The sequence below is a fragment of the Bombus huntii genome, chromosome 1, assembly GCF_024542735.1.
Source record: "Bombus huntii isolate Logan2020A chromosome 1, iyBomHunt1.1, whole genome shotgun sequence".
Classification (NCBI taxonomy): Eukaryota; Metazoa; Arthropoda; class Insecta; order Hymenoptera; family Apidae; genus Bombus; species Bombus huntii.
The window spans coordinates 3,107,018-3,126,077 of NC_066238.1; the positions used below are offsets into that span (position 1 = coordinate 3,107,018).

General features: G+C 36.1%; 1 protein-coding gene across 2 annotated transcripts in view; it reads left to right on the top strand.

The window, feature by feature from the left end:
• The window catches only part of LOC126871665 (glutamate receptor 1), a 336,987-nt gene that overhangs the window by 220,665 nt on the left and 97,262 nt on the right, over window positions 1-19,060 (top strand). For both annotated transcript variants that reach the window (XM_050630705.1, XM_050630714.1), the window contains exons 3-4: window positions 13,067-13,194; window positions 17,632-17,761. In XM_050630705.1, the coding sequence (XP_050486662.1) occupies window positions 13,067-13,194; window positions 17,632-17,761 (258 nt within the window). The remainder of the gene's footprint in view (window positions 1-13,066; window positions 13,195-17,631; window positions 17,762-19,060) is intronic.

The window sequence follows — 19,060 nt, forward strand, 5'->3', positions numbered from 1 at the left end:
AATCACCAGCGCGTTGCCAAGTAGAAACAGACGCAACACCACAGACTCTCTCTTTCCTTCTTTCTCTCACCTTTGTCACTTCTTTCTTTTCTTGCTATCGACCGAAAAGTCTAGGCGTCCATGACGATGAATTCTCCTGAATCTTGACGCTAATACGATTCCGCTCGCGTCTCAGCATGCTCGATCAAGCGACGAAGATGAAAGGGTTGGAAGTAGAAGTCTCACTTTGTGGAAAATCTCAAAAGAAGATCGACCAAAAAAAAAAAAAAAAAAAAAGAAAAAGGAGCAAAAGGAAAAACGAAGAAAAGAGAGAGAGAGAAAAAGAGATATAGGGTCCGCCAGGGAAACTGGACGGTTCTCGGGAAATTCCATTGCGTTATTACGCGTCTTGTGCGCCACATATAGCGGAGAAAGAATAATGGCTGTTTCCTGCGCCGACTTCCAGCCCTTGCTCGAAATGAAAAATCCAGGGACACGCCGGCGGTTCCGGACATGCGCAGGAAATGAAGCAGCGAGCTTGATCTCCCGATTTTTTTCGCAATAATATCCAACTCAAGATAAATATCACGACTGGGAGCCTTAATCCGTGTTTGTGAGAGAAGTTGGTCTTTGCACGTTTTTCTTTTTTTTATTTAGCCAAACCCTCGACCCGATGAAGTTAAAATCGAGAAAGGAAATTCTCACAGAAGCGATCTCTTAGGCTTGTAGCAGGAGTTTGCCTTGCGATTACCGTCTTTGGTTTATTTGGGTGATTTGCGAATTTCAAAGTTTCCTGGAAACACTTTTCTTTTTTGCACGTGTATGAATAGATAGAAAGTGCGGATTTATTTATTTTGATTTACGACGTTGTTAGGAGGGTAAGTTTGGTTAGCTGAGCAAATAAGGATATATTTTTAGTTATGATGATTAATGCTGATCGATCATAATTATTATCTACCTTCAGTTTCGTCAATTGTCTACTCATATTAATTTTCCAATGCCTCTAATAACTTCATTTTTATCATTCATTTTTAGTTTATTTATAAATACTAATATAAATTCTTTTTTGATTGTTCTATAAGGATTGAGAGGGAATATGAAATGTCTTTTCTACCGTATTAATTGATATCGATGTACAACGATTCTTAGAAATAGACGTGTCTTTATAGGAATGAAAACACGTATTTTTTATTCTCATTTAGTTAATAAGAAAAATTGTTCGAAAACAACTTTTTCACGCGATTTAAAAAAATCCTACAACGTGTGATTTAACTATAGGTAAACTCTTCCCTATTTATAATTTTACTTTTCTTTGACAAATTTCTTATCTTTTTCGGCGATAAATTCTCTCAGATACTTTCCAAAGTATTTCGATTCTTACCTGTGTCTTTCGAATAAATTCCACAAAGATCGCAATATACAACAACAAGAGTGCAATATTCGGCGAATGAGACAAATACAGATGAACATTCCAGCCGGAATTCAACATTTCTTGCATAGATGAGGTTCAAAATTGTCTTACCGACAGAAAGAAATACACATCCAATTAAGAGCGGTTATTATCTTCCAACTATTTCGTTACTTGATAGATAGATTATCACCTAATGACAAAATCCGCAATCACTTAGTGACCAACCCGATATCTACGCTAATAACGTTACTCTCCTTTGTATCCAATAGTCATAAAAATATTTCAACTGCAAATTGTTAACTCCCCTGCGGAGATTCCTCTCTAAACTGCATTTCCCTTGGATGTCTGTGCTTCTCCTAGCCCGGAAGCGCGTGTTCGCCTTCCGCCACAGGAGTGGCTGCGGAATTCTGAAAACATAATACACCTACACGATCACGTCGAGCTGATATTCACTTTGGCTCTCGTATATAACCGTTCATCGGTGAATTCTAGAAATCTGGCGGCCGAGCTACTGCAGTAACTTTGCTCGAGGCCGAGATAATCGGTAAATCGAGGAAACTTTCTCTATTGTGCGGCGGTAAGTTCGCGGCGAGGAAGGGATCCCAGGAAACAGAGGCCCTGATAATTCTGATAAGAACGCCGTGTACAGGTGTCTGTATGTATGTGTACGTGTATGCACGTACGTATGTATGCGCACGTAGACCGTAGAGACGGCTGTTAAAGGACAAGTAGGAACACGCGTGATAGGACGAGTTAGCAACTTAAATGGCCCGTGAACCGTAGTTGGAATTACTTGTTGTCTAGTTGCTAAATATAATACGAGGGGACAATTCCAGATACGCGTCTATATTTGACGCTAAATTACGGTTTCGAGTGTCTTAGAAGACGGGAGTAGAACGCGCAACCAGCATCGCGTTGCTGCTGCCATCGCATTGTCGCGAGTAATATTCGTTGAATTGAAGATCTAGTTGCGTTTACAGAACCCTCCGAGCAAGGAAAGTTGGTGAGTTTTAGCCGAGATCTTGTATTTTATTGAATGTGAAAACACCATGCTTTTGTTGAATTCTGTGTGTGGAACTTATAGTAGCGATTACTAGACTGATGAGATTTACGAAAATTCATATTTTTATAAATATAAATAAAAAATGTTTTATATATAATTATTTTTCTAATATAATTACGAAATTATTTCACGAAGGTTTCTCATTCAACAAATCAAATACCAATCTCATACCATTAACACACCTGAAGTATAGTCAAAGTATAGTCAATAACCATTTCAAACATCAAACCTTCATCAAGTTTTATTTACCTTCTATTAAAGTAAACTTGGAACAACTTGCGTTTCATTCGAATTTTAATTCATTCAATCTCCTCTGAAAACGTTTTCCATTCACAAACACGCTTTAATTTCCATACATAATTAGTGGTATCTCTTTCAACTTATTAATTATAAAATCTCTCATTTGATGAAAGAGAAACGGAAGAACGCGGACAAATTCGTACAACTCCGTCTCACATCGAAAAAGACTTCCACTAACTTCTAACGTTTCATTAACCCATTTCCACATGCATGTCGCGTGCGTGATCAAGCTCGTTAGTACAGTCCCGTCAAGTGGGAATCATGTTTTTTTCCCTCATTTCCTTTCCTTCTTTTTTTTCTTTTTTGTCATCAAGTAGTTCCGCGAGAATCGTCCGACTTTCTTCGTTCCGGGTCACTCGAGATCTCGCGGAGGGAGTTTGGTTACATTACGGACCGGGATGTTTGAAACTTTTCGAGTGAAAAATAATTCCTGCAATATTCGAGTCTTCCAGAAGAATTTCCTCGACGACGAGTAGCGAACCGTTCCCGTTGACGGCCCCTGCGAGTTACGTCCCGACTTCTGGAAACTTTTTCGCGGGGGAATACCACGCGGGAATAGGGGTCAGACGGGGAAGAAAAGCTTCTTGAAATAATTAATAAGTACACTCGACGCTTCTATGACACGTGCAACTTCTTTGTTAACGGCTGAGCCGAACGCTTACGAATGTATTCTCGGAAGAAAATTCTAGATAAATTTCCACCTTTAGCTGTGGCTATAGAATATTTATAATAAAAAATGACGGTTTCTTGAATTTTCTGTTCTGGTTTGGAATTATGTTCCGATGGAATTATTCTATTTGAAAGAGAGGAATATTTAATAAAATGATTCTTAACATAGAACATATTCGTATTATTTCTCGACGGTTTGTTATAATCTTTTAATTATACCAGTTAAAAATATATATTTTTGGTAAATGCTACAAGGTTTGGCAAGAGATATTTACCCGCAAATAAAATATTGATATGTCGTTCTGTTAACAAAAAATGAGGCAACAAACGTTTGTTCCTCCAGCAGTACATTCAAAATTCATTCTATTCGAAACGATTATTCTCCTGTTCCATTTTATTAAAGAATGACGCGCATTTTAAATTTATAATTTAAAAAAAAAGCAGCTTGTAACAGTTATCACAAGAACCTTGTATAACTATAAGGAATTTTAAATGGTATATTTAATGCTAAATGTACAAGAAAAAAGGAGGGAATACTAGTTTTTTAAATTTACTTTTTATATGGTCCATAGGACATTCAGTGGCAAGATCTCCCAGTAGAAATCTTCCTGTTCGTTAAAATGTAAACTATCAAAGCTACATACTAAAACACTGTAGTATCGTAGTTTCAAAGCAGAATCGTAAAAGTGAAAGTACAGGATAGGGAAAAGGAACGAGGTCTATCGGTAAAACCCTCAGTGACGTGGAAAAGCCGCCATCGCATTTACCATATTTGGGCCTGGGTGAATGATGGGCTGCGTTGGTATATAAAATAGCGCGAATGAACGGTTATAGGTAGAGAAGGTGAAAGGGGATTTTTCTTTAATATAAAAGAGAGTTGTAAGTCGCCAGAGCTGTCGTACGTACTTCGGGACGTAATATTTGTCGTCATATATCAATTTTCTATTTCGTATAATTTATTCAGTAAATATATCAAACCATATGTATATCGTTTTGTGTTAATTGCGATATAATCACGATTATTTCGATGTTTTTTGAAGAATTCGCATTCAGTAAAAAAAAAAGTCTATTAAAGTTTTATTCTTCCCGTAAGATTACTTTTCATGAAACTACAACATCCTTCCAAACATCCGTTTTAATTACAACACGAAATTGTACTTCCAACGATAATCCGCTAATATTTATCAGAATCAAGTTACTCATTTAATTTTAGTAACCATTGTATCATAATATCGTACACGTTTCAATTTTTCTTTCCATTCTCCCACTGAACTTCTTCCTGTTTCCCTCGTTTCACTCTATCGCTTTCCATTTAACTATTAACTATCTTTCCTATTAACAAACAAATAAACAAACTCTAAAATCTGTTTCTTTAATCGAGAAACACAGATCTCCTTACTCAGAACCAACGTGCGGATATTCATGGAAATTCATATCTTTATGAATATAATTTAGGAAATGGAACCTAGAGAGGAACTTGTTCCAGCTACTAAATATCCATAATAAATACCACACTTCGAATATTTCATATATTTTTTGCCCATTATGCGTATTCCGTGCATTTCTCAACCTCCAAATTTCTCACAAACGTATAAAACTATTACTCGTGACGTTTTTCCTCTGAGCCCTCTCATTTATCACTAGCACTAGTAACCAGCCTGCGGATATTTATGCAAATTCGTACTTTTATTGTAGTAATTACAGAAGTGGAATTTAGGGAGAGATTTATTTCATCCGCTAGATAATACAACGTGTACGTACTTTATTTTAAATATTCTATAGAATTTTACATGCATTCTCCTTAGTTTTGAATTTTTCATGAATGCATGAAAAATCCGCGATCTATTAACACGTAATGAACCCACTATTATCTGTCATCCGTATTTCGCGATATCGTTAGAGAAACGCGAATCATTTAGAAAATCTATTTCTTCCGAGGACATAGCGAATATTCTCGTTTATCGACGTCAATTTGTTAGACGAAAGACGCGTTACAGCCCGAAGCGAAGGGTGTGCATCGTGCGGTTGGCTGGTGGGTGAGGGTGTCATCTGCACGGATGGCAACACCTCCGTGTGTGCATAGGATGGAAACTTCGCTGGCATCATTAGTCTGTCCGAGGTCGGCAAGCAAGCGTAATCTATATAATAATAGACGTTAACTTGTTCGAACCAATACGAGGAGTCGATAATACCATGACCATCTGCTGCCTATTTTATCGCGAAACCCTTCTGCATACTTGTCGCAACTTTGGAATATGTATTTCGTAGGTTGGAAGGGAGAAACAGGTGTTCTTCGGTTATATGGTTGCTCGTATAATCGATGTTGTTTATTACCGGTGAGGGAAGGATACAGAAAGTTATATTTCACGGCCACGCGAGACCATATTAAACAACTCCATCGAAACTGGTCATTATTAATTTTTGGAAAATTATATAGATCAATCGTGTACTCTGGTTATGGCGGAATGCAGAAATTTGGATAAAACGAAGTGGATCGGCGCTGATTAGGAATTGTCTATTTCCTTGTGAAGAAAAGTACAGATTATGTCGTATACGGCAATGAGCTAATATTGGAAATTGTTTCAGATTTTACGATTTTACGAAAAGAACATGTTTTTGTTTTTTATTCATATCGAAAATATTTAGTTCTGGCTTCTGCAAATTTTGTAATTCTCGTTTCAGCTTCTCGATAAAATTATGAAACACTAGAAGAAATATACTTGATCTTGTTGTACAAGAATTAAGAATAACGAGATTAAATATTCAATAGCATCTCTATTCGTTCGTTCCTTCTTTTAATTCGATTTTATCAAGTTTTATCAAGATTTTTAATCCTCTTATATTAACAGGATCAGGATCGAATTGAAAGTTAATAATCAAATCAATGTCAGTTAGATCAATCTAAGAAGATACAAAGTATCGGAGAAATATAATTTTAAATTCTGTTTGATGGTACTTTAAACCAATACATCGGTAGTTCGATCGCGCGGATCAAATAGGATATTTCCTAACATCTCCGAGTTTCAGAAACTGTGTACGTTAAAGTTTCGTAGGCTACTTAACGTACACAGGACCAAACGATCCGGAAGCGGAACTAGCGAAAACACCGAGCGAATTCGAGTCGGCTAAATACGGCTCGTAAATGTTCCGATAATTCGGCACAGTTGGTGGAACGGTGCGAAATCGTGCAACACGATCGATACACCTGCGGCGAACAAGCCGACACTCGATAAAACGGACAGAAAGGTTTTCGAACTGCAAAACGCGAAAAGGAGAGGCCGCGGTGGCGATATGATATCGAGTAAAGCAACGATTCAAACGTTTGGAGCTTCGCCAACCCGAGTACGCGAACACACCGAGTAAAAGAATCGTCTACACGAGAGAGGAAGAGCGGAAGAAGATACGCTTTGTATAAGATGTGAAGGGAAAAAGAATACTTGTTACTTCTTTGTTGGTGAATTTTTATATTTATATTGACAGACGTTTGGTATGGTACGTAGCTACGGAAAAATGATGGAAAATTCTGTCATTTGTGAATTTAGCTGTTTGTAGGTAAACTGAATCGTGTACGTTCAAGTTGTAATTTTCAGTCATACTATGGTTGCAGAAAATTTAATGAACCTATTATTACTAATTAATATCTCTTTTACGTTATACGATCATTTACTTCGGTAAACATTTTTTTAGTAAAAAAAAAGAACTTCAGAGAGAGAGTAAATCAAGAATGAAATTTATAGGTGAAACGAGATAATGACACGGTGTAGATCGTTCATTGATGGTTAACACGTTTAACATGTTGTATAAACGTTGTATTAACATACGAGTGAGCCTTCCTTGTGTTTTGTCATCAATACGCCTTTCTTTCTTGTCAAAGTTCAAAGTTGAAGTTTATGTTAATCGGTATAGGTGTAAAAATAGATGCTTTAGATATAAAATCTGTTTTTGTATTTATAAGAGTTTGATGCTTTAAATGGATTTTATCGACGATGTTAAATATAAATAGAAAATACGCGAGGTTTTATGTGTAATTTAGATTTTAGATTATTTATCAAGGATAGCGAAGATACCATCGTAAATAGAAAATTCACGTTATATATTTTTGAAGAATATTTCTGAATGTTAGGAACGAAGAAGAAATACAGATCGATCGGAACAGACGCGAAAGTTCGGTGACCAGTGTTTTTAAAAGAAGAAACCCACTTCTCTCCAATTACCGCGCTCGAGAACCCGTTTTCGTATTTGCATAATTCATGAGCTTCGAAAGTGGGCCACCGTATAAATCCCAAAATTCCGATAGTTTGCCTCCCACAACGTTATTCGAATTCCATCGAAGAACTTAACGGAAGAAATTCCATCTTGTTTAATGAAAATGAGAAAAGAAAAAGATCGAAGGATAAGAATGTCAATGAGCAAGTCAATTCGCTAGACAATTTCCTTTGTTAGGAATCTCCTATAAGAATGGAAATTGAACCTTTGTTGTGAAATTGAACATTCGACTAAGACAATCTGTTACATACGTACAATATATTTATAATAAATTTCGTTACGTATAAATTTCTTATTTTTCTTTTTACATGTTTTAGTTATCTCAAAGATAAAGCGCGTCATATTTACATTACAGAAATTAAAATCGATCTAAATGACGTTGATGCTGATTAAAGTACGATCCGATGTTCTGACGAACTGTCATTTTGTCGAATACGACAGATCGATTAAACATACAGAGTATCGTAAAATATTAACAGAGATTAATTATAGTCGATGAAAACAGTTCACGTACAAAAATATCGTTCGAGACTTACTTCGAAGCTATAAATAATTTTATTTTACGCTAGAAATATGCTACTATCAATGAATTAGCCGACAAATCATTCTTTTTATCCCATTCACGCTTCATATTTCTCACTCTGGTAGAATGGACAAAATGCTATTCACATTCTGTCATTTGCTTAAGTTCGTGAATCTGGGATGAAACTTTCTTCATCATTCTGATGCCTAGCATTAACGCTATAAATATTTCCCACGTGTTCTGCGACGTTCTACATAAATTCTTCTGAATAACTACGTGCATTTCCATCTTCACGTGTTTCATTCGTTACAACACGCACCCGTTGTAACCACAGCATAACAGATTAAAACAAGTAAAAAAAAGAGCTGCAGAATGTTGAGGCTCCACTGTGACGAACCGCAAACACAAAAAGAATTTTAACATAAAACAAGGACAAAATATTTTTCTTCATTCCATTGATACAAAATGACATTTAAGGCGCATCACATAACTAAAGAATGTCACCATCGGGGACCAAGATAAAAACTATCGCAAGCCGTTAGAAACAATAGAGTTTTTCAAAGAACGATATGAAAATGGTACGCAACGGGGAGCCAATAAACTTATAACTTGCTAAAAAATAAATTCTCGGATCGAACACGATCCTAAAACATCTTTTCTATAATATTTTTTCTAACCCCGCGATTAGACCGACGAGGTTCATGCCCTTCTGGGGGGGAAGGGGTGGCCCCTCATTAACTATTTCGTTGTTATCGTTATTGTGGCAACGCCGCAATTTCGGCAGAATTACACGCAGCCTACTTTATTTTAATTATTCTTTTATGCGGACTGCTACGCGGTACCTTTCGCGGTCGCGCCCGTAGAAAAAGCAAAGGGACGCAAACGACCGTAGATGAGGAGATGTAGACGAAAGAGGGGACTGCATGGGAGGGGTATGGGTGCAGAGGGTGACGAGGTGGTCAGAAGGGGCGGACGGAGGGATAGGAGTACGAGAGAAAGGAAGAAAAACTGGCCGGCGGCGCAGCGACGCCTTTTATTTTTGTTACTCCACGGGCAGCGCCGCGTGTACGCTGCCGTTTCCAGCAGAATTCAGAGATCCGCGCGGCGCTGTGACCGGCATTTATTGCGGCCACCCCCAAGGGTGCATTTATATTCATAAGCATAATGGGGCATCGTGACGTATACGGTCGCGGCACGCTCGACTCTGTCCCTTCGCTCTTTCATCATTATTAATTCCACTGGGCCCCGTTGCGTCCCACGAATTCGTCTCTGCTTTCGCCTTCGCCACCTTCGACCCTCCAACCACATCCTATTGATCTCTAACTCGACCAACAGCACACGACCTTTGATAACGACTGCTAGAAAGTCACTATTTTTCATCATTTTTGTATTACTCGGTACTTCATTTCTTTAAGTTTCTATATTCTTTCGAATTTTTAATTAGAATATTATTCAGTTGTGAAGATTTTTTAAGTGCAGTAACGATGAAAACGGTGTAGTTAAAACGAAAGCCACTGTCAAATCGTAAAAGTACGCACATTTAGATAAGATTTGTGAGTATCGTAAGATGAAGCTACCCCTGGTACAAAACACAACAAAGTTATTGAAACATTTTACTTTCGCTATTTTTCGCTAATAGTTTAATTAGACGATTACGTGTCAAGCTCAAAGTGGATTGCTCTGTATAAGGATGATTCTATATGAAAAAATAAATTAATATATTAGTTGATATACATAGTTAAGCGTTAAATAACGTTAGTCTGCGCAACGTCAGCTGGATTTTTCCTACTCAAGCAGCCGTTCTAAAGCACTGCACGGCATTAAGATTCCTGTAGCGAATCCGCATTTTTGCGCCTCTCTATTTACGATTTCACGGCGAACGACTCTCCAACCTGCGGTTTCTTCCTGATCTATTTGCACCTCGTCGCGCCACTTTACCGCCCCTCTAGCTTCGCTCTCCGATCTATCCCATGCTTGATTCGTCGTCAGCTGGCGAACTTTGCGTTCATTAGTTTTTCAACCCCTACTTCTGTCGTATAACGACGCGGGGAGTCCTTCGCCACGAGAACCTTCTAATCGATATGCGATGCCGCGTGTTGCATGCAAGTCGTTGCGTCAAGTAAGCGAGAAGGATGCACGACCAAACCTGCCTAGCAAATGGCCGACCTATTATCGGCTTTGCATACGTACCGACTCCTTTTTTCAAAAACACTGCCCCGAGAAGAAGACTGCTTGATTCTGGGCACGTTTTGCTTTTGATAGGGGCGACGTACAGCTAGCACTCCTCGCAAATATACGAGAACAGACGTGTAGTGACTCGTGTAGGTTTGACGAGGTAGAAGTTGAATTTTAACGTGGATAGTGTGAAAAGACAGATAATTGACGAAGTTAAAGACGTAACATGACGAGTTGAGAATCACAGTGGTGTATGTAAAAAGTTTACAAACAGTGGTTCTTCTCTTTAGTACAAATATTAGTTCCTCTTTGGAAGAGGGTACAGCTGAGACACGAAAGGGAACTTGGTAAATAGTTGATGAGAAGGTAATATAATTTTTAAATAAATAGTATGAGAGGATCGATCGTAACCGATGATATCAAAGTAATACGAGGAGCTAAGAATCATAATGGTGTAAGTAAAATATTTAAATACACGGTTATTCATATGTTTTGCAATCTTTAGAAGAATTATCCGCTTAATTCGGTAATGAAATAAGTTAGAAGTTTAATATCCTGGCATGGTTTGTTAACTTTAAAGATTATGCGTAGGTTTTTTTACGATGGTAAAAGTAAAACATCGTTTTACGCAAAGTAGCAGTGGCCTGACTTTATATCACTATGACTTTAGTCCGCGATATGGAGGTTGAGCTAGGATTAAAGAATGGAAATTATTAAAGCTTATAGTGGAGAAAAAAGTGTGTTGTTTTAAGGTGAAGAAGTTAGGTACGGAAGGTTATTCACAAAGTTTGACGAGTTTAAATGTTTGTATCTGTGTGTTACAGAGTATGTTACATTATAGTATTAATTGTGTGTTACATTATAGTATTAATTGGTTATACGGTTTAAAACTAGCTCGCTATTTAGGGAAATTCTCCATTTATGTTATACGAATGTCCCATTGCTCTTAAATATGTATACATTATGAATCAATCAGCTATTAATTGCTGTTGTTACACATATTCGCAGATTAATCTATCCGACGAACAATTTTCCCTGAATATGTTTCTACATTTAATATCGGCAAAAAAATTAAAAAAGAATTCAGATTCCCGAATTAACGCAAATTAAAAATAAAAAATGAAGAGACGAAATTAAAAATTACGAGCTAAGAGATAAAATGAAAAATATGAAATTAAAGATTAAACATGAGAAATTAGCGGCTGGAAATTGAAAATTAAAAATTAAAAATAAAGAACTGAAGATAGAAAATTATAAATTAAAGGTGGAGAATTAAAAACTAAAAAATCACAAATAAAGAATTGAAAGTAAAAAATTATAAATTACAGATAGAGAATTAATAATTGAAAATTAATAATCGAGTAGAGGTAAAAAATTAAAAATTGAACATCGAAATAACGTTCTACCTCCAAAATACTTTTTTACTGTAGCTAGCGTGATAGATGAGCAAAATTTTCATGTTAATGAGCTGTTACTCGCGCAATTCAACGCGAGCGCTCGTGAGCGCGTGCATTACGCGCGGCTGTAGGAAAACTCGCGCAGACAGCGAAGCGTTCGATGGAATTCTCTTCGCTTTGTTCGCTACCCGATAATGAAAAACAGAGTTATTGGACTTCTGGCTATGCTTTGACACCTTTGAATGGATATTACACGTTTGCCACTGGGTGAGGCAACGAGAAACGCAGCTTGCGAATGAAATTACGCGTGAAATGCCGACGCGGCTCGTTGAACTTTGTCGCATGATTTTCGTGCAATTCGCTTCGTTTACTCGTTCGTTATTCGGTCTGAGAGAGGGTATACCTAAATGGCGGTGATCATTCTTTTATGATAATTGACAAATTATAGCGTAGTACTTTTCTTTTACTACCGATGAAATTAATACTTTTATGATATTGTTTGGCTAGATTTACGTTGCAACATGTCCTATACATTATTCTGGAACAATCGCACGAGTAGTTGTTAAAATTTTACGTCATATAAAATCATAAGAAATTATGCGTAACAATATATCATTTTAATTCCGAGAAATCGTTTAAAGACAATTACAAATAATTTCAAGAAATAATAACACCTAACGATGTTTCTTACAATTACAGAAAGGATTGAAGTTTATAGCTATATCTCTAATATATGATAATTTTCAATTGCATCACTTTGCTATAATTTACAAATCGTTACTGCGATAATCAAGAAAATACCATCCTATCTGTACAAAGTCTTCGATACATATATACATGTGTGTAAGAAATCGAGGAATGGAATTTTGTAGTTATTGATCTCAATTTACATTAATTTTGTGTTGCGTCATTTTTCAATAATTTCCAAGTCGTTACTGCAGTCGCAAAAAAAATTCCATTGCATTCGTCCGAGCTTTTAAACATTCATAATACCTATGTGTATAATAGAAATGAAAAAATAGAGATTTATAGTTAGCAGTTTATAAAATAAAATATACATTTATAGTTATCGTCTGTCATTTATATTAATTTTCAAATTCCATCCCTCTTCGATCATTTTTAAGTCGATACTAGTATGGTAAATGAAATTTTGCACGTGAAATATTAAATACATCGAATGGAATTAAAATAAAAAATATTAATTACATTTCTTTTGATCGTTATAAATTAATAATCGATGGATGTAGAAATTTTAACGAATCGCATGTGCGTGTTTGTTGCAGTCTGCAGTCAGTTTAGCAGAGGGGTGTTTTCCATGCTGGGTGCCGTGAGTCCGGATTCATTCGACACCCTCCATTCTTATAGCAACACGTTTCAGATGCCTTTCGTGACGCCCTGGTTTCCCGAGAAGGTAAATAGCTTTTCCAGCCTGGCTAAATAAAAACTTATAATATCGCCGAAGGGAAAAACGCACCGATATTTATTCTTATCTTACCCACCCCTACGTCTCTGCTTATTTTCACTTATCGGCCTTCGACGCTTATTTTTATCGCTTTTCTCGAAGCTCAGCTGCATCGATAAAAAACTAACGCGAGCTTACGTTCAGCAAGTTTTATTAGCGAAAACGTCTTTCTTGCAACGTATAATTTGATCAGGATTTCCGATGAAAATGGAAGCGTTCTTTTTACAAGTAAACACCGGAGACAGGGTAAATTGATAGATTAAATTCTCAGATTTAAATTACAATCTGGATTAATTTTTTGTTGAACGATTACTTTTTAATCTGTTAAACTCCCTTCGTTATCGACTCTTTAATACGAAAGAGGATTCGAAATATATCTCCAATCCGGAGTATTCTACCCCTATAATGCAAAGTATTTCTAACTTATTTGGGAATCAAAATTCTTTTTCCTCGATCGTATAGAAATACCTACGTATCAAAAAACCACAGACAAAATTCAAAAAATAACTGTCACTTATGGCTTCCAGACTCAATTAAACAAACAATCGATCAATTATACAAATTGATCAGTTTATTTTTAGTGAACTGAACTACAAACAAAAAAAAAATAAAATTAAGAAACGTTCCATCGCAAAAGGCAAAAAATATAATTCACTGATTACCAAAGAACAAACATGTGAGACACCACTGTGTCAAAGGAAAACGAAAGATACCTCTCATTTCAAATCACCAACAATCTCAACAACTTAATTCAACTCAGTCCGTAATTTAATCGGCTAGTAGAAACTGTCCACCTTCCCAGGCAACCTTGTCAAACTTTTCCGTAACTACCATACGTACATAGGTATATTCGTCGTCAGTTGACGCGCGCCATATTCTTAGAAATTGCTGCGGGTTTATCCTCGAAGCGGTTATCCAGCATTCAGTCAAACTAATTTTGCTTTCGTTTCTCTTTCCTCTGATACCTGGCGTAAACAAACGTATAGACATTACCGTGTACGAGGAAATTCGAATGAAAATCGATAGAGATTCATCGTGGTGGTCGATAATTATCATTTCGCGGACAGAGCTTGCTCGATCGACGTACAACCGCTTTACATACACTTTCCTATACCTACCATAGCTTCATCCATAAATACATAAATATGTATGGAGTGTATACAAACATATTACAATTTGAATTTCGAAATGAATTGGTCCAGTCGAAAATTTATTCGCCACGTCGAATTGCAAACGGTGGGTGCATTTATCGGGTGGCGGCGTGGTAACGCCACTTGCAAAACTGATATCGTACGTCCATATTGGATGAATGGCGACCCCGTATATTCCAGCCAGGATATAAGTGTGCGTTTTTATCCAGCCGTGTTTCGATACGTATGTACGTGCAGGGTAAGCACGCATGAGCACGCAACACGATCCGCGCAACGAATGTCCATGTCGTTTAAATGCTAATCGCGTGGTAATGCTAATTCGAAGCCCTCTCTTCTTTTTTCTTCTTCCTATCTATGCTTCCCACACCACATTTCCCTTTCCCTACAGCGACTGGTCAATTACGGTTCGCGAGGAGGAAACGACCATTTATATAAGAGCAGATCTTTTACAATCTCTACCGATCCATGCGGTACAGTGGCTCATGAAAGTATTTGGACATTCGTCATGGAAAACTTTTACGTGTACATTGTGGACGTTATATAAAATATTTCGAAATTTTCTTGCCAATGTAATGAGACACGACTGTCACGATTAAATTGGTAAATTTTGAAACCAATCTGAAATAATGGAATGTAATCTGCGGAATGGAATGGAATGAAATAATGAAATGAAATCTGAATGTACATATAAAAGCTACAAGATGTGAAGATGTAAACGTATATTTAGTGAAAAATTAGTATATAGCATGAATAGCTAATTATGACAAGTATTAGATACGATCCTACTGAATATCGAGGTTGATTAATATACAGGGTGGTTGGTAACTGGTGGTACAAGCGGAAACGGGGTGATCCTACGCGAAAAAAGAAGTCGAAAATAATTTTTATTAATTTATATTAACAAAATAATTTATATTTAATAAAATATAATAAAATATTATAAAATAATAATTTATATTAATAAAATAATTTATTAATTTATATTTATATTAATATTTATATTAATTTAATATTAAACATTTTTTTTTTTAATTTTTCCATCGAGACAACGATCTACAGTGAGATCCGTTATAACGAGACGCGATAAAGCGCACGCGTACCGAGCGAAAATTCAAAGTCGATTTTCTCGAAAACAAAGCCTCAAACGAAAAATTTTTATTCTATATTTCCGACTTCTTTTTTCGCATAGAATCACCCCCTTTCCGCTTGTACCACCAGTGACCAACCATCCTGTATAATGGACAATCGGGTATTTAAATACAGTTGTAATTTCTGAATTGAAATATAAATCGTTCAGAAGCAGCGTTGATCAACTCAGGCAATTAAGAAATACAGAGAAATAATGATGTTACAAAACACTATTTTTTAAATCTGTCTTAAAATTTACTATTATTGTAGTTATGTCATTCTCTCGTGATTAATGAACTTGCGCAAGTAAGTAATTTGTTTCTTGTCGGTCAAATATCAATCATGTATTTATGTAATGAAATTAGAAAATTAATGAAAAGTGGAATCGATTAATTTACACCTTTTAACAGGTTCATATAGAGTATACTTGTACTAAGTACCTTATATATGGACTTTCAGATTTGTTTCAAACTTTATCAACATAAACACGACAATCGAGTCTTAACATCGAGTAAACGATGTTAATGAAAATTCAAAATGTTTCACATAATACGCATGATACATTCATAAAAGGTATCTACTAGTGTTCGAATACTTCCGTGAACATTTGTACAATGCTAGTTTCTCCTGGCATCTTACAGAATGCGACGTGTTCCTTGTTATTGCTATATTTCTTCCTCCTTTTTCTGTCTCTTCGTAAGGGATTATTCTGTTACAGCAGATATTGGATGACGGAAAGTTGCTTCTGTAGTTAGCTCAGGAAACTTTAATGGCTAGCTATGGTCATTTTTACCGAGAGAAATCCCAAAGTGTTACCCTAATTTTTTTATGAGACTTCGTGACATGGTAGAGCTTGAAAAACTGAAACTAATGGCACACGGTTTTTGACACTGGATTTTTTAATAGTTTATAAGATACGTACGAGTAGATGACGGTTTTGTAACTGTTCCATCGGATGAAATTTCATTAAAAAATCATCTTGGAACCTCTCTTTGTCAATTGTGGGACAGCTTACGAAAAAAAGACTTTAAGTTACTAAATCTTATAAAAACCTACACCGTTTGTTACGTTTTTAAGTTACTTATGATTTTTAATGATTAAAAGTCATTGTGTTGTTTGAAATATATCTTTCCAAGAAGTATTTTTTAATTAGATGTACGTACAATTTAAAGTTTCGACAAAGATTTATACGATTATTCAGAGGTATCTGGATACACACGTGTTTTTTGACGAAATGTATTTTAATTTACAAAATTACAGATGAAACGTACTGTCACGACCTTTATCTTCATAATTATCATATCACGTACAAGTGAATTAAATGGATTTCTGAAAACTAATATTTAATAATAAAACTATTAAATAATTAAACTAATAAAAAACCTATTACGATTACAATGTTTCTTAATTGTCAATTTTGTAAACTTTTAAATTGAAAGCCAGATAAAAAAGGTTTTTCTAATTTGACAGTAAGACTTTTGATATTGATGGAAGCAGTAATACTTAAATGATAAATATATATAGTAAGCAATAGAATATATTTCTATTTATTAAAATGTAATATAATTTTAACTTATAGTGTACCCCGAGTCCATAAAGGGATAGTATGTTCCAATTCTGTTCGTTGATTCCCGATCAGCTATAATCTTCGTTTCTTTTCAAATACTTCAAATACTATTCTATAAATTAATATTACTACAAATCGACTTATCATAAAGCATCCAGATACTTACGAACATTCGTATGTGAAAAAGTTCCTTCTTCCTGAATGCAAAAAAAAGCACCAACGATCCCAAACGAAAGCGTAATTCGCTTAAATCGGCTGGTTACTTCGCAAGGGAGAAAGAAAGCTGGGGAAACGGTCCGATATTACATAGCAAGGAGCTTTGGAACTGACCAACATTCGCGCCACGGTACAGCATCGTAAATATTTACGGTTACATTTACACCGGCGGCGTTTCCGTCCTCGTCGTGTTCGCTCGGAAAAACGGCGCCGTTCAACGGTTCACCACGCGTCCCCGCAGTTTTCGGTTCTGTTCGTCCCCCCGACCGAATAAAATCTGAAAGTCGAAAGCGTAAACGTGAATGTCCGCCCTACGTGTTTCAGGTTCTGACACCGTCCTCAGGTCTCTTGGATTTCGCCATAAGCATGCGTCCGGATTATCATCGCGCTATCATCGACACGGTGCGATATTACGGCTGGAAGAAAATCATCTACCTCTACGACTCCCACGATGGTAAGTCGCCGACCTTTCTCATGCATTTCTCATTTTACAACGTGCCCCTATAGGCCACACAGAGATCTTGCTCCTTGCGTTGTATACGGATGTTTCTATTTTTATTTCACTCGCTAAGGATCCGGTCCCCGGTGACCGTGGTTCGGTCGATATAGCGAAAAATCGACAACGTTCGTCCGTCTAACGTATGCATCGTAATCGCAGAATGGTAATGGACGCGTTGGGAAACGAGAATTTCTTCATTCTTCTGGCTCTATCGTGAGACGTGTTTAAATCTGCTGCGTTTTTTGGATTGTCGTTAACAAATTTCTTAAGACCGAGGGAAAGATGAAAGGATCGTTGCCGATCTACGTGATTTCGCCTCTTGAGCACATGCTGAAGTTTCTTTTGAAGTGCTGGAAATATTTTTATTTGTTAAAAGTAAGAGTGAGATTAGAACACAAAAATTCGAGGATTAGATGGGTTGAATCGTGGCGGTGGATTATGTTGTACGTTAGTTGTACGCGTTTAGTTCGAGTTTGAAGTCTTAGATTTGTACTAAGTGGAATCAAATAGTATCATGTGTTTGTAAGTTTGATTAAGCTGACTGTGTTTCTTGTTACGCAGTACTCTTTTAATTTCTGTTATCAATTGGGTGTTGACGACATTTGACATATAATTCGTATTCACAATTTAGATGGGTATTGACAAAGTAAATAATAAATAAACTACGAATGTTTATTTCATTCATTTATATTGATGTGCGAAAGTATATTGCACATCAATATAATTGCAAAAGTATGCAGAATATTCAGAAGTATAGAAGTACGTGTTGCAGTATACAATTACAAGAGATGAAACAAATATTTAATTAAGTTTCGTTCCTTGGGGTTTTTTCTACAAGTATAAATTTATATAAATATCCGCAGTATTTTTCTGGTTTCAACCACTGGACACTCTAAGTCTTCAAAGATACTTCCAAGCCTTCAAAGGAAGCGTAAAGGAAAGCAAAAATATGGAAGTTCGAGCACTTGTGAATTTAAATATTCTGAAAGATATCCCCACGGTTCTGGAATTAAAATATTTGAATGATGTTTTGAAATTTTCGAAACGTCGTAGGGCAGCCAGAAAATCATAATAAATTAAACAGGTTTGGATAAGTTTCTTTGAAGTTTCTGGAAGTATATAGTTGCACATATATGTACATGTATATATATATAATTTAAAGTTAAGTTAGGATGAACAAATAAATTTATTAAATCCGTTTTTATGCAGTTTAAATGAAAATTAATTTCTCTTGCTTTTGTTAGACGTTATCTT